The sequence below is a fragment of the Erigeron canadensis genome, chromosome 2 (genome assembly GCF_010389155.1).
Source record: "Erigeron canadensis isolate Cc75 chromosome 2, C_canadensis_v1, whole genome shotgun sequence".
NCBI lineage: Eukaryota > Viridiplantae > Streptophyta > Magnoliopsida > Asterales > Asteraceae > Erigeron > Erigeron canadensis.
The window spans coordinates 12,983,900-13,008,558 of record NC_057762.1 but is presented as its reverse complement, the minus strand read 5'-3'; the positions used below and the strand labels follow the sequence as shown (position 1 = coordinate 13,008,558).

At 35.1% G+C, this 24,659-nt stretch overlaps 3 protein-coding genes across 7 annotated transcripts; 1 reads left to right on the top strand and 2 right to left on the bottom strand.

Annotated features, from left to right (window-relative positions):
• The first annotated feature begins 4,479 nt into the window (after window positions 1-4,479).
• On the top strand, window positions 4,480-6,285 carry LOC122587298 (nudix hydrolase 17, mitochondrial-like). Its single transcript, XM_043759425.1, has 4 exons — window positions 4,480-4,714; window positions 4,855-4,966; window positions 5,081-5,164; window positions 5,452-6,285. Exons 1-4 carry the CDS (start codon window positions 4,629-4,631, stop codon window positions 5,683-5,685), a joined length of 516 nt encoding a protein of 171 aa, XP_043615360.1. The 5' UTR covers window positions 4,480-4,628; the 3' UTR covers window positions 5,686-6,285.
• A 1,986-nt stretch (window positions 6,286-8,271) lies between these two features.
• Window positions 8,272-17,930, bottom strand: LOC122588595. Of its 5 annotated transcripts, none has more exons than XM_043760740.1 (11): window positions 17,614-17,930; window positions 11,346-11,411; window positions 10,445-10,560; window positions 10,265-10,361; window positions 9,860-9,987; window positions 9,697-9,781; window positions 9,450-9,582; window positions 9,154-9,371; window positions 8,759-9,059; window positions 8,539-8,655; window positions 8,272-8,431 (listed from the first exon to the last, which is right to left on the bottom strand). In XM_043760740.1, exons 4-11 carry the CDS (start codon window positions 10,285-10,287, stop codon window positions 8,342-8,344), a joined length of 1,095 nt encoding a protein of 364 aa, XP_043616675.1. In that variant the 5' UTR covers window positions 10,288-10,361; window positions 10,445-10,560; window positions 11,346-11,411; window positions 17,614-17,930; the 3' UTR covers window positions 8,272-8,341. The 5 variants fall into 5 exon arrangements, with proteins under 5 accessions (XP_043616675.1, XP_043616674.1, XP_043616676.1 ...); XM_043760739.1 differs by lacking the exon at window positions 17,614-17,930 and adding an exon at window positions 14,015-14,260; XM_043760741.1 differs by lacking the exon at window positions 11,346-11,411.
• Window positions 10,440-11,417, bottom strand: LOC122587734. The gene is made up of 2 exons (XM_043759896.1): window positions 11,346-11,417; window positions 10,440-10,718 (listed from the first exon to the last, which is right to left on the bottom strand). The coding sequence occupies exons 1-2, from the start codon at window positions 11,415-11,417 to the stop codon at window positions 10,440-10,442; spliced, it is 351 nt and encodes a 116-aa protein (XP_043615831.1).
• Window positions 17,931-24,659: the final 6,729 nt, after the last annotated feature.

Below are 24,659 nucleotides of genomic sequence, written 5' to 3'. Positions count from 1 at the left end.
GCAGGAGGGATATACCATCAAGCCCCCCAGTCCAAAGGGACAAGTTTTGCAAAAGACTAGTGGTCTTGGACTTTCCCTGGTATTTCCTGCTTTTAGAGGGGTTTATGTGTAAAATTGTTCCTGATGTTTAATTTCAATTGATTTGAAAGCTAATCAATCTTGGTAGATGGGAAAGCTAATTGTTCCTTTAGGTACGTTACTTTTCTCCTATGCTTTTTTAAATTTGTCTTTCTTATAATCGTTGTGATGTCAAAAATCGGCATTGAAGTGACTGAATCTACTGTGATTCGGTCGAGATTAGAGAAATTTGTAGAAAAATAGTTTCCTGGTAAAATAGCATCTTTTAGGCTTCCTACCGATGGTGAGACGATTCTGACCCCACCGGTTGGATATGTTGGTTTTTACATAAAATCAATGTCTAAGGGGAACGTAACATATCCTTTTTCGTCCTTTCTTCTGGGAGTTTTAGATTATTTTGATGTGCATATCTCTACTGTTACTCCGTTAGGTTTATCTAGGATAGTGGCTTTCGAGGTCATGTGTAGTGCTTATGGTGCGGAGCCCTCGCTAGAACTCTTTAGGCATTTTGTACAAACTTGCCCTTCTGGTGAATGGGATACTGTGGGGAATCGCTCTAAGAGTGGTTGTTTTCTCAGGGGGGGGGGGTTTAGATATTCGTGATTGGAAGAGTGACTTTGTGTTTACGAAATCTTCTCTTTTTCCTCCCGGTTACAATTCTGTTGTGGATAGAAGTTTGTTGTGTATCCATAAGTATGAGAACCCTGTCCCTAAGCTCATTGTTGATGATTTCTGTCGATATATTCGATCTAATCCTATAAGGGTGCTTTTGTATCCTGATGCTATTTTGTATAAAGCAAAAGTGCTTGGTTTTCTCACTGTTTCGTAGATATGACTTTCAGGAAATTTGTGAAAAAAGGTGTGAAAGAAGTGACTTTGGTACCTTCTGCTGGTGGTTAAAGGAGCAATGTTGCTGATAATCTTTCTCAAAATGCTGAGTCTGCTGGTGTCCAAAACGATCTTCCTGAGATTTCAAGTTCTATGAATCCTTCTGGCCCTAGTGTTGATATTTTGGATCTTGAGGTTGTAGAGGTTTCTGCTGCTGATAAAAGAAAGAAGATGAATGTCGATGTTATGCCAAATACTGTTGCTGGTCGTGTGAATAGGAGGAAGGTTGGGGATGATGTGAAGGCTGCTGAGTTTTGAAAGCCTTTTGATTCAAAAACAGGTACCTTCTTTATTGTTTTTTTTTATTGCTATTATTATTTTATGTATCCAGGCTTTCCTAAATGCATCTCTTTGTAGGTTCCCATGGAATGTTTAGTTGGATGGATGGGGAAGACATGAATGCTGAGGATGTGAAGAAAATAGATGCGATGGACAACGAGACTTTCCTTAGGGTGTTCAAAAAGGACCGCCAGTTGCATACATACCTGGATTCAGTAGCTGCCAAACGTTTCACAAGGATGTCTTTGGATCTTAGGTCGAAGAGTCTTGAGGAGCAGTCTTTGTTGGCCACCATTGATGATCTTAAGGCAAAGGAAGCCCGGTTTGTTACATCTGTGGAATCGTCAAACATTGTGCAAGACTTGAAGCAAAAGATGAATGATCTAAAGGTGAATGTTGTTCGTGGGGAAGCTGTGGCCAAGGTGAACCAGGAGTTGGTTGTGGAACAGATCACTTGCAGAGCCTTGCGTGATGAGTTGAACATGTTGAAGGATGAGAGGGTTAGGCTTGTGACAGAGGTCATCCCATATGTTTGTAAGTCATTGTTGTATTCCGATGTGGTGGGGCAGCTTTTGGGTGAGCTGACGTCGGTTGAGAGAGCGGAGGAGAGGGCCACTGTATTGGATGAGTTTGCAGCGGAGGGGAAGTGTGACGTTCGCTGCAGGGCTGATTATGTTGCTGACGCTGCTTACTGGGTGGACCTTGTGGACCAGAAGTGGAAGGATGCTGTTTTTCCTTACCTGGCCAAGGTTGTTGTTGACCTTAGTGTAACACCCCGACTAAGGCAGAAACACGGAGTGCCACAGAACGACATGGTACAAAAGAATTAAAAATAAATCATCAACATAAAGTTTCAAATGCCATTCAAATTCAAAAGATAATAAGTTCAAGTTAACATTTAAATATCATTACATAACCAAAGTCATAATCCAAAAGATTGAATGTTTGAATTACAAGTCCAACATGCCACAAACAACACGTCATCCAATAGGCAGTCCATAAAGCTAACTTACTGCTCTAGACCTGAAAAGCAAGAAGAAAAAGTGTCAACTACGAGAGTTGAGTGAGTTCATAGGTTTATACTACTACATATACGTACAACCACTTTAATATACGAGTTTAATCAAAAGTTTCCAAGTATTTCCCATCATAATATGTACACCCAAACCGTATGTTCAACAACCATAATAAAAATCCATAACATGTCCCAAATCATTTATTTAAGACTTTCATACTCAACATTTCTGATGAGTTTAACTTGAGCCACTACTAAGACCCTTTCACGTCCAAACCAACATAAAACCTCATATAATCGCACATGCTGTCAATCATGTGTGTTAGCCATACTTGGGTCGTGCCATGGAGACGACCATTAAAATATAAAGTAGACTAAAGCACCCCTAGGTCGACAGCCGTTGAGGGCGGCCACAGAGGCGGCCAATCAACCTGTCACCATCTTCGTGAGTGAGGGGACGAATCCTAGTTGCGCAACTCTCTAACTACATGCCTCAATGAGCTAATAGTAGTGTAGCGGGGACTAGACGAATCCTAGTTCCTTCGTGTCGCAGCGCATTTTGTTGATGCTTCGCGCGGCAGGTTCTGTGTATCGCAGGAGGGATATACCATCATGTTCCACACATAAGATTAGGTACCTAACAACTTTATATAACCAACCCCATATATATATATATGGGTAATGGAGGGAACCCTAGCCCCGGTACCACAATTGGATACCCATCGACCCACCCCGTATGAGCCATATGATGCCGGTAAAATGCATACATCCTAATCCCCGCATGATCTGGGCACCCCGAAGGATCGAACTCACGTATTTAAACTTCACATATGAGTCTAGGCTTCATTGATAACGGGTACCTTAAAGGAATTATTTTTTTTTGACCAGCAGGGATCGAGCTTGAGACCTTAAGGTCACAAAGTGTTTGCCTTACCACTAGGCTAATTCCTTATTGGTTATATATATATATATACTAGAGGTTTGTAAATATGTGATTGTCATGTACCTAACTTATGTATAGAACCTTTCAGTTACTAATTTTTTCATTTATAAAATAATGAGGGGTCAATCATTTATTTGTTATACAATAAATACTCATATTAGTATGTGAGATGGTTTTATATATAACTTGGATACATAACAACCACATATTCACTTTTCTTTATTTATATCTATACTTCTAAGTTCTAACTACCTTATAACATCTACAATGGTTGTTTTTTAAAACCTTTTTATCAAAAACTTATTATAAAAACGTTTTTCATAAAACTTTTTCTCCAATGATAAATCATCAAAAAAAAGTCTTTGAAACGTTTTTAGTAATATAGTTTAGAAGAAAGATAATGTTGTTCTCCTCAAACGACTTGAAGTTTATCAAGTCATTGTATAAAAAGTCTTTACTCCAATGGATCAAAGCTTTTTTTAAAGCTTAATGTAATTGTAAAAAACTTTTATCAACCTCTCCATTGGAGATGCTCTTATAAAGTACTTAACCCAATCATTTTTCAAAAAAAAACTTGATCTACCCAAACTAATCCTTTTGTTAATTCACTATTTTGAATACTAATATCTATAGTACCCTTAATTATTTAAAACATAAATCATACAACCCTTAAAATAACTATACTACGTTCTTTTATATACCAATTATTTTACCACACCGCCTCCATCACTATCGCTGTCATCATCACCAGGCGTCGTAACCATCACCCATTATCTTCACCGTCGTCATCACCATCACCACACCGTCGCATGATGTGGACCAATGAGTAGTATAATATAACGTAACTCAAAATAAATTAATAAGTGAGTCACTATGGTTATATTTGATATCATAATTGAGTCGACCTCTACACAATATAGATATACAGTAGCTCTGAAATAAAATACTACATGGGCTACTACGACATCACTATCAAATCAAGTTGGAGTGGATAGTTACTACTACTAGTGGATAGTCGTTGACATCGAATGCAGCGTGAAGTAAGTTGAGCCGACATACACGTGCCACGTAACACGCCTTCCATACGGACCGCCCCGCATCCGCGCTCTTTATTTTTCCATCCCCTCTTACAGTCCTTCGTACTCCAAACGCTGTTTTACTTTATTTTTATTATTTTTCCTTACTTAATACTACAACTATTATTATTATATTATAACGTTATTCTACTTTTGTCTCCGTGTGATCCTATGTCTATATATCAAAAATAAAAATCTTATTTCTAGCACAAACAAAAAACCTTCACCTTCTATTATCTTCTCATATTAATACCTTTTTCTCCCATCCATCCATCCTTTCATTTTTCCAATCTATATCTATATATATATATATATATCCCATCTTATTTTTAATTGTTTGCTTATTGAAATGGAACTAATGAATATGGTATCCATGGTTTCTCGAAGTGGCCGTCAGTTGCAGCGTTATAATCACGGTCAACGCCAAGTTGTTGGGTAAGTACCCATATCATTCAATTTCTATTTATGTAGAAAAAATAAATGATTGTATTATTATTATTATTATTATATGTATGCTGTGTTTGGTAAATATAGCTGGAATGTATGCTAAATTGGTGGTTTTGAATTTGATACAGATGTATACCATACAGAATAGTTAATATGGGGCCAGACAGGAACATAGAGGATGCATTAGAAGTTCTTGTCATTAGTGCACAAAGAAAAGGCAAAGGAATGTTATTTCCCAAGGTATAGATACATGATAGATATTGTACTAATAAGCTTTTATATAATTATTATTTAAGAGATTAATTATCGTTACTATTGCTATGATTTAACATATCTTAAAAATATTAATATCAGGGAGGATGGGAATCTGATGAATCGATCAAAGAAGCTGCTCTTAGAGAATCCTTAGAGGAAGCTGGAGTCTTTGGAATAGTTGAGGTACCAAATTTTGACATTTTCTTATTGTCTTTTGAGGTCTTTTTAATTGTAGAAAAAAAAAGGAAGAAATAGTCATAGTCAAGTGTTCTATTTGATCAAGGAAATGATAAATAAAGCCGACTACAACAAATATACATATTTTTCTGCAAAGGGACAACTGTAAACTGTACAAAGCAAACATTGTTGTAAATGGCTAAAACTTGTAGTAGCTTTATCACTTTGCTTTGATTAACTGCATTACGAATGTTCAATTAATGATTTATGTATCTTGAATTTTTATATTATAGGGCGTATTGGGTAAATGGTGCTTCAAGAGCAAAGGCAATGATGGATATTATGAAGGGCATATGTTTCCGTTACTTGTCAAGGAGCAACTAGACTTTTGGCCCGAGAAAAACATTCGTCAAAGAGTTTGGGTGAGTGTACCAAAAGCTAAGGAAGTGTGCCAATATTCTTGGATGAAAGAAGCCTTGGATCTATTAGTAACAAGACTTGAGTCAGCTCCTTCAAGTAACTTGTAAACATCCACCTCTCTATGTGCAGTTGGTGTGTGCGCCATCACATTTTGATGATTACTCATATATTGTCATGGATAAGATGTCTCTTTACCCTCGGGTAGTGGCGGTTATATCTCGTTTTTTATGGGATTGAGCATTGTTGTTATCGTTGTTGTAAGCAACATGGACGAATGAGGTCTCTCTTAAATTGTTTCCTAGGAAGATATGATCGATCTTGAGCGATGAGCCAGATACTAAAGTTCTTCTTGATGGTGTACCGGAAGTCGATTTATAAAGAATATTTGGGTGTTTTGGGAAGGCAAGCATACACGTATCCACACATATATCGACCCAGAACTACAATTTGTGGGTGATGAATCACTTCGAAGTTCGAATGAACCAACTAATTTTTGGGTGATGAATCACCACAAAATTATGGTTAATTACTTGTAACAGCGACCTTGTGATTGCAAAGAAGCAACAAATTAGAAATGGGAATTGAAAGGATAGATCATTTACAAAAAGTTTCTTTTCCTACATGTTATGGAAGTATATCATTAATTCTTTTGTTACATTTGTACCATCTAGATTATTATAATGGAAGTTAACCATTCTTAAGGAATATTAGTCGTGTTATTCCTTTGATTACAAACTTCTATTTATCTTCGTATATTGTTTTATTTAATTTGACTTTATTATTTTGATTTAGATATATTTCGTTGAAACATTTCAATAAAAACTTAACCATTTCCTAAGGGAATGGTCTACAAAACATTTGGTGTTACTTCATTATATATATATATATATATATGGGGATGAAAATATAAGGTTGTCGGGTATATAAACTTAGGTGTGGAACACTCACATATTGTTTTTTTAATCCATAAAAATCATGGGGTCCCATACATTTATTCATTAAAAAAGAAACAATAAAATATTAGTATGTGAGGGGTTTCACACCTAAGCTTAGGTGTCGGACAACCTTATATTCCCTTTTCCCTATATATATATATACTAGATTTTTATCCTGCGAGAAACCGCGGGCTAGTTTATAAAAAATTAAATTTAATAAAATTTTGTAGAAACTAATAAAATTGATTTGAATATAATATAGTACAATGTATAGAAAATATTTAAATAAATGTTATAAAATTAAGAATTGTATTTAATTTTGAAAATGCCTGCAATTGTTGTCAGTGTAGAAATGATCACTTAAAATACTTGATGATACATTCAAATTCGAGAAGACAAAGTATGTAATACTACATTTATACTATTAAGTACACATATATTTCATTTACATATTTCGATGTAAACGATGAAAAAACTGTAAATAGTTTCACTTATAAGAACATAATATTTATGGTCATACAATTGTAATGTGTTTTTTTAATTACAATTTAAATTAACCAATTTTAGTTGACTAATCTTTTGTGTAAATTCATTAGTATAATTTAAAACATTTAAAAACATGTGTTTATTTATTATGTATACTTATTTAACATGTTTACATACTTAGCTTTTAGCAGAATTGTTTAAGACCGGAAGTATAGGGTTGTTTTTGTAAATATCTTAAATACACGGTAAAAAAATAAAATCACATAATCTAATCCTAATCTCTGGACCACCACACAAAATCATCCGTGCTTCACTTTTCTCTATCAGAAAACCATGTCTAAAAAAGTATGTTTTATTTTTCTTTATTTTATTTCATTAATATTGTGAATGTCTGCTAATATTATTTACTAAAAGTATGTTCTTATCTTTGTTACGTTATTGTGTCATTATTTAAAATTATTACGGCTCTATTTTGGGAGCAGTTTTTTTTAGGGTTTTGGGGTTAATGGTTTAATCTTGTAAACTTTTAGGGAATAGGGGACTATATATTGATTATGTGATTTAGAAATCCGTTGCCAGTTATGAGGGATGGGACCATGTGTGTTTGTTTTTTTGTTTGTAAATAAAACATATTTTATCTTGGGATGATACCAAAAATATATATATATTTATATATATATGTATATATCTATATATAAAACTATATACGTGTTTGTCCACGTTGTTTACCAATATATTAAGGTACCCTTTTATTTTAGGGTTTTAGAAGTTCATATTTGGCATAATCTGTCTTAGCTAATAAAATATTTGATTTTTTATAATTTTGTTGGGTTTATTTCATTTGTATTCATAGTTGTTGGAGTTTAAATACCAATTTCTGTTGAAATGTGGAGATATTAAGGAGTTTGAAAAGAAACTGGTTAGTTGTTGTTTACCAATAGAGTTTTTCATTATTATTTAATTTTATGTGTATGACTCTAAGAATTGGAAAGATGAAATATTTATTCTGATTGTGTTGTTTAGGTGATACCATAGATATTTGGCAATCTGTTTCCACAAGAATTATTGTTTTGTATGAATTTGGTTGATAGTAGGGGGAAGACACATAAGATTTGGGGTACACGTTTAGATGATGGTAGTTGTTTGCTTTCTGGAACTTGTTGGAAAAAGTTTGTAAAAAGTGATCCTTTTAAAGTATTTGGTACTGTGTGTTTTACTTTGAAAGAGGAATGCATGTTTGGTGTTCAAGTATTTTGTAGTGGTGGTTTGGAGTATCGTAGGATGATGCATGCTGGTGATTCCGCTGTTAACAGTCAGTTGTTGCAAAAGATTACACTTTTCATCAAGGGTACAAACTTTTCATCAAGTAATTAGTTTCAGAGTCTTTCTCAATCTCTGCAGCTAAAGAATCGCCGGTAACCGAGAATGCATCCTGCAAACACACCACACCCCAACTATGTACGTATTATTATTGTTTAAGTATGCTAATTTGTTTATCATTGACACCCAACAATTAAATGGTTATTGGCAAAAAAATACCTTCGAATCCAGACCAGACAGTGACTCATCACCGAGTTTCACAGTTGACACCTCTGGAATTGTACCCTCTTGTATCGCCTCTTGTATCACCGCTTGCATTGTTGTATCTTGTATCACCTAAATATCATTCATTATATTAAAGATGCATGTTACATAACACTCATACCCATTACTTTAAAATTAAAAAAACGGAAATTATAACTTATGCTTGTTTGAGTACCTCATTGTTGGCATCTTGGGAGATTAACTCAGCAATGATATCCGGATCATCACAAATTTTATTAATAGTATAAGCCCCATCCTTGTGTTTGACATTGTAGTCGTCTATTTTGATCTTAAAAGCTACTTTCTGGTTAAGTAGCCCATCAAGCTCATGAGGGTAGTTGTCCTCTTCATTGTTGTTCACTTGTCTTTGACGGATATCAGCCGCATTTAAGCCTAGAAGCTTTTGGACATCTCGATCCCACATCACAAACGATGCACTGCCGGTGTTGTCTTGTACTCTCATGGTAACCCTGAACCTAAAATATGTAGCAACATCTATAAGACACAAAACACCAAACATAACAAATATATCTGTGTTTCAATTTTATATGCTTATTTATAAATATTTACCTTGGACCAACTTGTGTGGCCATTTTTTTCTCTTTTCGACACCATATACTATCAGCGGGAGAATTCATAAGCTCCTCAGTCACATCTTCTTCAGGAGCAACCTGCAAGTATTCACTTTTACTCACAACTTTCTTCAGACATTTTTGGCAACCAATAAAGAACCATCCAAACTCCTTTTCAAGCATTGCTATTGTAGCAACAACACCACACTCCCCAACCTGAAAATAAAAACACAAGTTTTTATTACAAATAATTTGTACACTTTAGTATATAATATACTAAATATCATGTTATACCTGTTCAGCCTCTCTAACTTCATCCAAGTGTTTTTTTTCACTGTTTAGCAAAAATTCTAGTCGATTAGGGTACAAAGTCTGAGTTGACAGAGATGCATTAGATGTTTGAGTAGCTCCTTCTTGCACTATCAACCTATCATGTTTGGAAACAACACAAAAATAAGTAACATATCTTAAAGGATATATTCATCTATTAAGATTTAGTTAGTTTGCTATGTATTTAATATTGAAAACATGCATATTTAACCTCTTCCTAAAATCATGAGCTTGTTGGATATCTTCATTTATGAAGATTCGTGTTCCAAACTTATTAGATTGAACTGTCACATTTTCTGCAAAAAATAACAAAGAAAAGAGTTACCTAACATTTTCATTGTGCACTTAACAGCATATACATATACGAAACTTACCCCTAAATTCGTTAAGGATGACATGTTGCATGATGGTGATAACATGCTCTCCAGATTTGTTCTTCTCCACATAGTCATTAAATTGAACTGCATAGTCATTCCACAAAGTGCAGCGTTGTGTGTTACCCCTACAATATAGAAATTGAAAAATCTGTTGTTTTTGGCAAACTTATATAAAATATTGGGTATATAAATATTACCAATGATTATTCATAAATGTAGTTTGCATTCAATACTCTTATACTCGATTTACATATTCTGACAAGAATACAAAACCTAAATTCCATGTACTAACAAATATCCTTTCCTGATTTAGAACAGATTGTTTTCAACTGACAGATTCTTAAACCAAAAGAAAAAGTAAATTTTACAATATATATAAATATATATCATGTGGGTACTTACTCCAAATCTTTGAGTTCCAGCATAAACTTCTTCCATTCCCCTTTTTGTGATTTGAACAACTCTAGATTTCCACACCAAGTGACACAACCAATCACATCTGTGAAACAACATAACATAAAAAGTGAAGATGTTCAAACGATAAATGTGTATTGAGTTAAAAATTCTAGTATATATACTAACCAATATTCAATGTGTCGTCATCTCTAGCTTTTTTAACAGTAATCTCATCGAAAGGCAAGAATGAAAAGGCATATGGATCACCACTGAAAGGGACACCAGCCTGCACCTCGGTGCTTCTGTAAAAATTACACTTCAAATTATTTTTGACCACAGGGAAAGGGTCATCAGACTGACCAACACCAAACCTCTTAATCAACACAGCCATATCCTCTTTGATCTGGTGATCAAAGATAGGAACCAGATCTTTTTTCACTGAACATTGAATCTTCCCACCCTGAAAAAATTGGTTTTCCATGTTGAAAGTATGATGCAAGGTTATTGTGAAAACGTGTTTCAGCACGTTCCCGGATCGATTAACACGAGATCTAACAATCATAGATGTGCGGAATCCGTCTATGATCGTCTTTAGGGTTAATTAATGATTATCATGATAAACACACACGAAGATAATAAGAACAGGAGATAAACACAAAAATACTATCATTAATCATATGATTACAAGATGAATCCGTATGAACAACATCTACAATGATTACGGATTACAATCATTGAGACGAATCGTGATAGTTTGGGCGGTATCTCGAGGTATAGATCTCTACCTCGAGAACCTAGTGAATGACTTTATGTTGCAACTAAATCATCAACCTAAATTCGTGACCTAAGACTTATATTTATAGGTTGTATAAACAGACTGGGCTGTCAAATTCGTACAAACGAGTTGGGCCTTACTAACTTAATAGTTCTTACGAACTTAAACTTCGTAAGCATAATTGTACGAATTTCTCAGCCTTTTAGAATTATTGCATCGGACAACAAATTGTGCACTTTATGTGCTCTAACAGTTATAACTGTATATTTTATAATAAATATATAATAAATGTAGACACAATAAATAGGTTACCTTCTCGTCAACCAAAACCATCTCCAGCTTCTGCACCGGATTGATCCATCGACGAATTATCCTTACCTTCATGTTCAATCAATTTAGAGACGCATCAAGTTCGTTCACATATGTAATCTTGTTATTGGCCATACCTAATGGATGGGAAAACCTAATAGAGAAAAATTAATTTTCGGATGAGACTATTTTGGATGTGAGTAATCCGGCTTGGTCAACACAAATTAAAACACTCTCTTTCTTGATTTTGAATTTCTCTATGATCACAACTATAGAGATGGGAAGGTACATGTTGCACAGTAGGTGTCAACTACAAAATTAGGTTCCCCATATTATGTTGTACTTTTCTTTTATAAAATATATATAATATCTCTGTGTATGTATGCATATATGTTGGCATATATATTTACATATTCCTGCATGAAACAGAGCATGCGCCGGAAATGTATGGGGGAAACAATTTGCATTAAATACTTGTGAGACAACTACTCTAATCACATTGTACTACTACAATCACCCTAATACCTAAAAATTAGAATTATCACAATTTTAAATTAAATTAAATTGTACTACTACCATCACCCTAATACCTAAAAATCAGAATTATCACAATTTTAAATTAAATTAAATCAAAATATATCCAACTTGTCCCTCGAGCCAAAGTCCCGCCCAAACTCTTTCAATTCACTTCACCTCCCGCCTTCTGCCTCCCACACACACTAAAAACACCATTATAAACACATCAAATTGGTCATCAAAGATGTCATACTTCCAATGTGGATTTGGCCAATGGTCAACACGTCAACAAAGTGACGCAACCTTTGCGGTCTCCTTTAGTTTGAAAAGGGGGATATATATATATATATACTAGGTCTTTTACCCCGCGCGATGCGCGAAATATTATAAGTTATTGTTAGGTTAGTGTTAATTTAAACTCTTTGACGTAGACACACACAATAACTAATATTTTGTTTAATTAGTTCAATGCGATTATTATCTATTTTGCAAACACATTAATAAAAACAAAACAATGTTAAATATGAATATAATAAATATATCAAATTATCAAAATGTTTTGGAGATACATACGAAGATGAGAAATAATGTTTACACATAAATATAATTTAGATAAAAACGGAAAAAAGAAAATTAGATGATGCAAAAAATACATAATTTAATAGAAGCAAATAAATAAAGCTACATGTATTTAAGAATGACTTTCTACTAAAACAAAAATATCCATAAACATTTTTGTAGCAAAAACACAATTACATATCAACGAAAAACCTATTTACACCAAATACTACATAACATTTACGTTCTTCAATGTTTATGAAGTTAAATATGATATGAGGGGTCATCTTACAACTTATCAAACAAACAACCACCCCCATAAAAACCTTCAAGCTAAAATACTAAATCCATAAGAATTTGAAATAGTAAACCTTATTTTCTTGTAGTTGTGCAACCCGAATTTACTCAAAATTCACTTAGAGGAAAATAAATAAATTATGAATCACGTAACAAAAGAGTTTTATATATGATATTAAAATATTAATATTATTAAAAGAGTTCACATAAACATCAAAACATTAAATGGTCATGTATGAAATTTTCGTTAGAAACTTTGGTAAACATTTTATTAAAGGAAATGATGACAAAATTTATTGTTTTATGCATTAGTATACAAAATAAACTTTGTGCTAGTTGATCGATGGGAAACAATAATGTGCATGGCAAATCTTTTTTTAATATAATGAAAGAGTTATACTTGCCTTATAAAATTGAATCTAAATAATGAAATAAATATAGTTTCTTCTTTTTCACATATAAATATTGTGGAAAATTGATGGAGACACCACATAACATAAATCTTACGTGACAATTTTTTAGAATAATTTTGAGTTTGAAGAATGATTTAGAAAGCTCGGTTTCCTACTGTTTTAATAATTATATATATATATATATAAGTTGGATCAAGAGGTGGAACATTTTGCCGATTTTTAATTTTTATTAATGGGTACTTAATGGGGTTATTTAGGGTACTTAATAGGGTTCATTATTTTGGTACATTATGTATTTTGCATTCATTTTGCATTTACATATTAGAGTGATTAATGGTTAGATATTATTACTTAACTAGTTGATGATGTTTAGTTTGGATCGGCAAATGCATGCTTATTATAGTTTAATGCACATGTAATTATCAAGAGTGGACATAGTGGTCTACATGGTGGTGTTGTGTCAAATGTGTATATATATGGCATTAGTTATAGATAATCGAAATTCAATAACAACATAAGCTCATTTAAAGAGGAGTCATTAATTTGTTGCTTTTCATCTGCTGGAACTAATGAACTCTCTAGCCATCAATTCTGGGCATGTTTGGTAGAGGGAATTCAAGCCAGAAAATGGAAATAATATAATTTCCTTTGTTTGGTACAACAAAGAAATACAGGAGAAATGAGTACACAGAGAAATGGATTTCTTAGAGAAATTAAGTTACACTAACTTAAGTGAAGGAAATCATTTTCTCCCCCTTTTAGCTATATAAATTAGAAGACGGAGAAATCAATTTTTCAGTTTCTTTATTCTATTTTTAAACATCGGTACAAAAATACCATATACATTTTCCAGACTTATAAAAAGTTGAGTAACCATCTGATCCTTACCCCGTTTGTTTCCCGGTGGTGTCGGAGACATCGATAGTGCAGCATCAACGGCGCCGGAGGAGGTAGAAATGTTCCATTCGGCATCGATGAGGTTGACGTCTTTTTCTTCAGTTCTTCGTCGTCTTCTTCATCATCGCCGGAAGGATTGTTATCGGAATCTCCATCAATGTCGAGATCTCCGGTGAAGATGGTGGTTATGATTGTGTTTTGAAATCATCATTATAAATGGATGAAAAGAAAAAAAAAAAGTAAGAAATGGAAGTCGATGAAATCACCGGAATCTGGTGAGTGGCGATGGAAAAGAGAGTGACGAGATGAAAGAAGGTTTGTGGTAGCCTTTATTAGGAAAGGAAAGTGGAACCGTTTTTTATATCATAATTTACTAGGATAGCAAATTTTGTTACCAAACTCTTTTCAGTTTAATCAATTAATTAGAATATAACAAATTTTAGATGTTAAAAATTAAAATAAATAAAATTATTGGCATAAGATTCTATTTTCATTTCTCTACTTATTTAACCAAAGATAAGAAATAATTTTTCACTCATTTCTCGTATTAATTTCTCTGTTATTACCAAACAAAAAAAATATTGAAATTCTCCCTTAATTTTATTTCTCTCTATTTCATTTCCGTGCTTCATTTTATTTCTTTAGATTTGTCCCTACCAAATGTACCCTTATCTTCTCACCTACAACGGTTTGGGGTTTCTCTAACAAATATCAATTGACTGTTTCTCATTTTTCATTACTATTACAAATATTTGTCATTCAAGTCTTTATCTAGCCTTCTTAAATTTCTTAAGTCATTTTTTTCCTCCATGTATAATGATTGAAAAATTTAACATAGTAATTTAATTTTTTTTATTTATTGCATATTGTTATATAGTTATTAATCTATAGCTTTTTGTTATATATATCGATTTAGTTATATTACATGTTTGTTTATTTATTTTAAGGATTTGCTTCTACTTAGTTTATGTATATGTGTTTGTATGAATTATTAATATTGATCATAAAGTAAATTACACTTTTCGTCTCTGAAGTTGACACGTTTTTCACTTTTCGTCCCTTAAGTGAAAAAATTACAATTTTGACCTTAAAGTTGACAGATTTATTCAATCATCGTCCCTCGCCAAACGTCGTTAAGTTTCAGCCGTTAAGTAGGACACGTGCAACACACGTGAGGGACTGAAACTGCAAAAAATGACAAGTTCAGGGACGAAAACTGATATTTATTTTTCTGTTGTCATTATCTTCTTCTTTTCTGGATGACTTTCGTCGGAAAATTCGCTGAAAAACTTAAAATGCTGATCTCACTCGTTTCTTCGAATTAGACCACGAAACAACCACCAAACTTCTCAAACTTAATTTCCGCATGAATCCTAACCAAAAGATTTCAGATCCAACCCTTGTCGGAAAACTCAAAATACCCATAACATGGATTTTGAGCAATATTTCTGTACGATTTAGCTTGTTCCAAGAATGCAATATTTCTGTTTTCGCAAATAAGTCCATGTTGGATTAGGTGTACGTGCTCCTCACTAAGACACCAATGGAGCAATATTTCTGTACGATTTAGCTTGTTCCAAGAATGCAATATTTATGTTTTCGCAAATAAGTCCATGTTGGATTAGGTGTACGTGCTCCTCACTAAGACACCAATGGTGTGCCTCATTTATTATTCCATAAGCTCTGCACCAAAAAGAAAAATACAAAATGGGGAGAGACCTTCATGTGGGTTCGGTTTTTGTCAATGAGGCAAAGACATAAGATCGAAAAATTAGAAATATATATAAAGAGGAAGCAAAGAGGGACGAAAGGACCAGGATGCCTTACAAGCCCCTGCAACTCAAATATTTCAGATCAAAAATTCCGATCATCGTCACCCGATTCTTAGTTTATGTAATAGAAGTTCAAAGCAATTTACAGTTCGCCATTTGGTTAATTATAGCACTTGTTCTATATTTTGTATAGAAACTTTAAATCCGTTATTCGTGAAATCCTTACGTCGAAATCTCATTCTGAAAGTTGTTACAACTTTACTATTGATTCATCTAGTATTGTGTTAAGTTTCATAGCGATTCGTTACCTTTCATTTTTGGCGATTTAGTTAGATGTTAGTTTCATCGTACGGTTTCGATACAATTTACTGGTCAATCGTTAAGGTTATTAAGCTGTTACAATAGTTAGATTAGTAGATTGAGGTACAAAGAATTCGGGTGTGACAACCGATTCATTGGATCTCGTTTCGGTTATAAGTTATTTGCACTCAAAGTTGCCTGTTCGTACAAGTTCTATGCTAGTTTGTTAATTTTTTTGGTCAACTGGGTCTTGGTTATAACTTCATTTACGATGTTTTTCATTTACATTTCATGAAATATCGGCATTTTAAGATTTTTTTTTTTGTTAGGATTCGTGCGGAAATTAATTTAGAGAAGTTTGGTGGTTTCAGGTCTAATTCGAAGAAACGAGTGAGATATCGGCATTTTAAGTTTTCCGGCAAATTTTCCGACAAAAGTCAGCCGGAGAAGATGAAGACGATGACAATAGAAAAATAAATTTTAGTTTTCGTCCCTGAACTTGTAATTTTTTGCAGTTTCAGTCCCTCACGTGTGTTGCACGTGTCCGACTTAACGGCTGAAACTTAACGACGTTTGGCGAGGGACAATAATTGAAAAAATCTGCCAACTTTAAGGTCAAAATTGTAATTTTTTCACTTAAAGGACGAAAAGTGAAAATGTGTCAACTTCGGGGACGAAACTTGTAATTTACTCTTGATCATATTGTTTTTTGAGTAATTATGAAGATGAATATTTTAAGCATTTTCTAATCTTATTGTGCTTATTAGTTATCACATAAGTGGGAGGGTTTATCAATTTTTATGAGTTTTAATCCATTTTATGTATTCCATCATTTTTATGTTTTTCGCATAAAACACCGGGCTTGGAAATTTGCTGGATTCTAACAAGTTGGAATGACAATTAAATGTGGGGCAAAGACTTGACGAGATTAGACTAAAAGTTAGAAGAGAACGTAGGTAATTGCAAGTGTATTTGTACTCATACTTTTATTTTAAAGTTATGTTCTTAAAGTGTTTGATGAAATGCTTACATGAGCTGTGTTATTACAGATGGAAAAGAAAATATGAAGACCACTTGGACTCATGTAGTTGTCAAATATATTATGGCGGAATTAGAAGTAGCGGTTAAATGCTTAACTTCGTACTAAGTGATATCTGACATTTAAGGTATATATCTATATATCCAATCAATATTTTTGCATAAAGTTTGAATCTTTATTTATATGGTTCCAAATCGTTTGTACAAAATTTTTGTGGTCAAGCGGATATTTCTTGATTTTTTATAAGACAATTCTATTGATTGAATGATTGTATCTTTCGAAACTGCTGGAATAATTTTATTGATGGAATGATTTTTCTGGCATTTAAGGTATATATGATGGATTTCGGTTCTAATTAACGCAAAAGAAGCATGCAATCAATAAACAATAGCATATTAAAATTTTCTAGCAACCGAAACCAATCCCATGGATCATCTCGTCAAACAAAAGTTCAAGAGAATGAATACAAGAAAATATACCGTTGAAGATTTCCTTATGGAAGATGCAATTAGATTCAAAATAGAATCTCTCTATTCGGGGAGACACCTAAAGTTCCGATCTCGATCCTTAGCACCTTCTTGATTTAAACTCGATCCTCTAAACACCCTTATATATACGGTTCTTTTACCCCAAAATTAACACTACAATCTATGTATGTTAATATATAAAATCAAATACCCCTTTGAAATGGATAAAATGACATGCCCCAATTCTGCCCAAATCGGCAGATGATATATATGTGAGAGAGGGAGAGCCGAGAGTGAGAGAGTGAGAGTGTTTTTCAAGAGAGAAATTAAGTGTACTAGAAAAGGTGTGTCTTGACTCATAAAAAGACTTGTCCTTATATTTCTTGTTTTGGCATGCAAAAATTTGAGATTCCCTATGGAACCTTACGGTTTCTCACACCCAACACCAAGACAAAAGCAATAACCATTTTATTTTATTTACACACCTTTTATATGTCTAGTCAAGTAACATGTGAATTTATATTTGCATAAATATAAAACAATACACTTATTTGTAATCATAAAATGCTAGACATTGTGTTAGGTTAATTAGTAGTTGAATATTTAACTACATCATTAAACCAAACACAAAACATAAATAATCAATTTAGACCATTAACAAAATGTCTGATTAATTCAATCTCTCTTTGAAGGTACATTAATCAATTATCGACCGGCCTTTGTGTGTGACCGAATAGGATAATGGACTTTATATATATATATATTATTCATGTCATGGACATATCTTTGAATTATAGTGCACCACGGTCAAACCTTTAGCCAACCCGTGTGCATATATCCAACAGACTCCCACTTGCACATACATGATAATATCGGTGTGTCTTGAAGACATACCTAGTATAACCAATACATCATCATTGTTATACTCCTACTAGTTTTCTTTCAGTATTTATCCTTTATTTCTAGATATCCAATTAAACTTGTGACATGGTAATGTCAATCACAATCGTTCAAAATTATGTTTCTCGATATAGATTTGTAGTGATCAAAATAGACTGCAATCATCATGATTCAGTACTAGCACGGCCATGCATTTATTATCAGCACAAATCAACAAGAGCCCCGGAGATATCGCTTCAACCTACTTAAGGAAGAAGGAACAAATCGCTTTGACTATGTAGACATCTATCACATTTCATACCACACCCAATCCACACCCTTATGTCTTGCATTTACGCATAGCGTTAGATGCAGGTCAAAGCACAACACTAGATGTGTCAAGATTCTCACATATCTCCACTCTAGGGAAAAAGTGTTGCCATCTTAGAATTACTTTGTGACATAAACCATGAAGTAATTCCTAAGTGTGGTCACTCCAGAACCTTGAATCCATTATCAAGTTCCTCATTAATGTAGTGTCATATAAATCTATATACTACACTTCATAGCAGCCTTAATTCACTTCTCTTTCCATTAGAGAATGACCGACTGTCGATTTTATGAATTAATATCCAATGGAGTTTAAAACATGCAAAATAGAACATAGTAATATGCAATGAAATGATCTCATCATGCGTATTTTATAATCTCCATATAAAATCATCAAATCAACTGCAATAAACTATTACATAATATTCTAAGTGTCAAGTTAACATACTTAATACAATTAAACTAAATCATCAATATTACCAATTCCAATAGATCTACTATGAGCCTCATGTTTGGCTTGAGGTAGGGCTTTGTTAAATGGATCGGCCAAGTTTTCACTTGTGTCGACCTTACTAATGATAATGTCCTTATCGGCAACAACTTGACGAACATAGTGATACTTTCGGAGTATGTGCCATGTGCGCTTTTGAGATCTCGGTTCTTGTGCCAAGACAACCGCACTCATATTATCACAGAAAATCTCAACGGGATCATGGATGGTAGGAACTACGCCTAGATCCCCGATGAATTTCTTAATCCACATGGCTTCTTTAGCTGCCTCGCAGACCGCTATATACTCCGACTCTGTCGTCGAATCCGCAATAGTGCTCTGCTTAGAGTTTCTCCAAGTAATTACGCCCCCATTTAGAGTGAACACAAACCCAGATTGTGAAGAGCAATCATCTATATCCGATTGGAAGCTAGCGTCTGAGTATCCTTTGCCACTCAACACATCTTCCCCTCCATAGATCAAGAACATCTCTTTAGTCCTCCTAAGATATTTCAGAATGTTCTTGACTGCTGTCCAGTGTGCCTCGCCAGGATTTGCCTGATATTGACTAGTCATGATTAAAGCATACGACACGTCAGGCCTAGTACATATCATGGCATACATGATCAATCCTATAGCCGAAGCATATGGGATACGACTCATCTTGGTCACTTCTCCATCAGAAGTAGGACATTGAGACTTGCTCAATGGTATGCCAGGGTTTATAGGATCACATCCCTTCTTAGAGTCTTGCATACTAAATTTCTTTAGTATCTTATCTATGTATGTACTTTGGCTTAGTCCTATTAGTCTCCTAGATCTATCACGGTAGATCTTTATTCCCAAAATATATGCTACATCTCCTAAGTCTTTCATGGAGAAACATTTCCCTAGCCAAGCTTTGACATCTTTCAATGTCGGGATATCATTTCCCATGAGTAATATGTCATCGACATACAAAACTAGGAAGACTACAACGCTCCCACTCGATTTGACATAGACACATGGTTCATCTTCACTTCTGATAAATCCAAACTCTTTGATTTTCTCATCAAAGCAAAGATTCCAACTACGAGAAGCTTGCTTAAGCCCATAAATGGACCTTTGAAGCTTGCACACACTATTAGGATATGTAGGATGTACAAAACCCTCAGGTTGTGCCATAAACACATCCTTAGTTAGCTTACCATTTAGGAAAGCAGTTTTAACATCCATTTGCCATATCTCATAGTCATAAAATGCGGTTATGGCAATCAGTATTCTAATGGATTTCAACATGGCCACTGGTGAAAAAGTTTCATTGTAGTCTACACCATATCGTTGCGTGTAAACCTTAGCCACCAGTCTGGCTTTAAATGTGTGTACATTCCCATCCATGTCAGTCTTCTTCTTAAAGACCCATTTACACTCAATGGTTTTCATCCCTGGTGTATGATCAACCAAGTTCCAGACTTGGTTATCGTGCATGGATTGGATCTCGCTGTCCATAGCATCCTGCCATTTAGCAGACTCAGGTCCTGCCATGGCTTCCTGATAAGAGATAGGTTCGTCAGAATCTATATGCACTTCGTCACCCATAGATATGTTTAAATCAAGACTTTCGGGTGCACGTTCAGACCTGCGTACATATGGTGGCTGTATGTCAGCATCCTCTTCAACAACAGGTGCGTCGACCTCTGGAAGGGAACTAGGGACAATATCGGTTTCCATGTCAATTGGTTCTTGAATCTCTTCAAGATCAATAGGGCTCCCACTGACTTCTTTGGATATGATGTTCCTTTCAAGGAACACTCCTCTTCGAGACACAAAGACTCTGTTCTTTGAAGGGTTGTAAAACGAATCTCCAAAACCATCATCTGGGTAACCTACAAAGAACACCTTTTGTGATCTAGGTCCGAGCTTATCTTGAGTCTCACGACGAACATAAGCTTCGCAACCCCAGACTCTTAAATATGACAACGAAACAGGCTTGCCATGCCACATTTCATGTGGTGTCTTGGAAACCTTCTTGGTTGGGAGGAGGTTAAGGATCCTTGCGACAGTTTCTAAAGCATAACCCCAGAATCTGATTGGAAGCGTTGCACGACTCGTCATGGATCGGACCATATCAAGCAATGTTCGATTCCTTCTTTCTGACACACCATTAAGTTGAGGTGTCCTTGGAGAAGATAATTGTGAAATAATCCCACAACCCCTTAGATGATCGACAAACTCTTGATTAAGATACTCACTGCCTCTATTAGGTCGGAGAATCTTAATCTTCTTGCCCAATTAGTTCTCTACTTCGTATTGGTACGTCCTGAACACTCCAAAAGTTTCAGACTTATGTTTAATTAGATAAACATAACCATATCGACTGAGATCATCAGTAAATGTAACGAAGTATCGTTCACCGTGTCTAGTAGCTGATTTAAACGGACTACACACATCAATGTGTATCAATTCCAATAGATCTTTGCCCCTTTCGCCTGTTCCTTTGAAAGGTTCTTTTGTCATTTTTCCTAACAAACAAGATTCGCAATCATCATGAGATGCAACATCAAATGATTCCAAAATACCATCTGATTGGAGTTTGGCGATTCGTTTCTTGTTTATGTGGCCTAAACGACAATGCCATAGCTATGATTTATCCAAACTATCTTTGGATGAACCAATATTATTGATTGAACTATAACTTGGTTTAACGGTGGTTTCTAATATGCCTCTACAAGGACTAGCCTTAAAATAAAATACATTATCCTTGTAAACGAGAATTGAACCATTATCAAACTTAAAGTCAAAACCATCATTAAACAAAGCATCAAAAGAGATAATGTTTCTTGCCATATCGGCACTGTAGCAAACATTTCTTAAAACAATACATAAACCGGAACCAAAAGAGAGCTCATAATCTCCTACAAAATTTCAACCCAAGACTTATTCTTGTTACCCATGATTAGATCAAGCTCACCGGTCCTTAGCTTTATACTTCTTGTGAGTCCTTGCACATTTGTACAAATGTGAGTACCACAACCTGTGTCCAATACCCAGGAATCAGAAGTAGATGTATTGTTAAGTTCAATCATGTACATACCCAAAGGGTCGGCGACCCCTTTGGCCCGAAGCTCCTTTAGGTCTTTTAAATACACCGGACAAGTACGCCTCCAATGTCCAATTTCCCCACAATGGAAACATTTGGCCTCCTTAGTATCTTTGGCTTGTGTACGCCCTTAGGTTTGGGTTTAGCGTTGGGAGTTCCAACCTTTGCCTTGCCTTTACCATTTGGTTCATTCTTCCTTTTCTTGCGTACCCCTCCTTCCTTGATGGTCAAGACGGCAGTGGCAGCAGGTTTGGTTTTGGCCATGCCTGACTCGGTGGTCTTCAACATGCCATGAAGTTCCATTATGGCTTTCTCCATGTTGTTCATGTTGTAGTTCAATACAAATGAATCAAACGCACTAGTCAACGAGTTAAGGATAAAATCCGCAGCAAGCGCTTGACTAATGGGAAAACCAAGGTGCTCTAATTGGTCTATGTACCCTTTCATCTTGAGTACATGGACACTCACGCTACTGCCCGGTGTCATCTTGCAATAAACGAGAGCTTTGACAGTGTCAAATCATTCTTTCTTTGCTTGCACTTGGAACATGTCCTTCAATTGTGTAAGCATGTCGTACGCCCCAAGATTCTCCAAGTCCTTTTGGAGCTCAGGAGTCATGGTCGCCAACATTAAGCAAGCAACCTCATTCGACTCGGCACAACGTTTCTCAAACTCGTCCCTTGTCGCTTGAGCAACTCTAGCATGTGGCTCTTCAAGAAGGGGTTCCTCTATTGCCCTGATCTTATCATCCATCCTAAGAACAATTCTTAGGTTGCGAAGCCAGTCAATAAAGTTCAAGCCGTTAAGCTTATCCTTTTCGAGGAGACCCTTGAGGCAAAAGGTAGAAAGAGATAAGGAGGAAGAGTGAGTTCCAACCTTTGCCTTGCCTTTACCATTTGGTCCATTCTTCCTTTTCTTGCGTACCCCTCCTTCCTTGATGGTCAAGACGAGAGTGGCAGCATGTTTGGTTTTGGCCATGCCTGACTCGGTGGTCTTCAACATGCCATGATGCTCCATTATGGCTTTCTCCATGTTGTTCATGTTGTAGTTCAATACAAATGAATCAAACGCACTAGTCAACGAGTTAAGGATAAAATCCGTAGCAAGCTCTTGACTAATGGGAAAACCAAGGTGCTCTAATTGGTCTATGTACCCTTTCATCTTGAGTACATGGACACTCACGCTACTGCCCGGTGTCATCTTGCAATAAATGAGAGCTTTGATAGTGTCAAATCGTTCTTGCTTTGCTTGCACTTGGAACATTTCCTTCAATTGTGTAAGCATGTCGTACGCCCCAAGATTCTCCAAGCCCTTTTGGAGCTCAGGAGTCATGGTCGCCAACATTAAGCAAGCAACCTCATTCGACTCGGCACGACGTTTCTCAAACTCGTTCCTTGTCGCTTGAGCAGCTCTAGCATGTGGCTCTTCAAGAAGGGGTTCCTCTATTGCCCTGATCTTATCTTCCATCCTAAGAACAATTCTTAGGTTGCGAAGCTAGTCAATAAAGTTCAAGCCGGTAAGCTTATCCTTTTCGAGGAGACCCTTGAGGCAAAAGGTAGAAATAGATGAGGAGGAAGAGTTTGCATTGCAGCAGACATCTATCATATAAGTAGTAGATTGTATTAGTTAATTTGACATATTTAATCCTTGTTAAAATAATTACCCAAGTGTTTTAAGGAAAAACAATTTTAATTAACAAGGTTAAGATCCATATTTCACGCATAGCAATGTCAGGTTTGCCGCGGTACATTAACTACAAGCTATTTAGGTAGGTACACCATATTACCAATTTCATCCATGATGAAACTCTTAAACTCTTGCGGGATTCTATTGATAGTCCATTATATCAATGCATGTTTAATCCCTCCTATGCCAATCCTTTCTTGTGTCGGGTTCGCCGCGGAACACAAGTCCAGATTGTAAACCGTCCACGATAGCTACACGTGAGATCCGGCCCAAGACTCTCGGGTTATCGCGAATTTCACCTCATCCTTGCCAACACCCAACTGTGATCCGACCCAAGACTCTTGGATTATCGCGAACCACAATAGGTCAGAGGTCGAATGTGTGCACTACTCGTGGATAGCGTAAAGTTTACATTTGAAAAACGGGTTTTTGTTTTGTTATAGCAAAAACATTTTATACAATTTTAAAACTTTTGCCAATATCTTATTGCGTTTGTTAATCCATTATAACCAAACCAATTTGATATTTATTTAAAACATTGCGTTTGTTAATCCATTATAACAAACCAATATAGACGATTTTCTTTTATATATT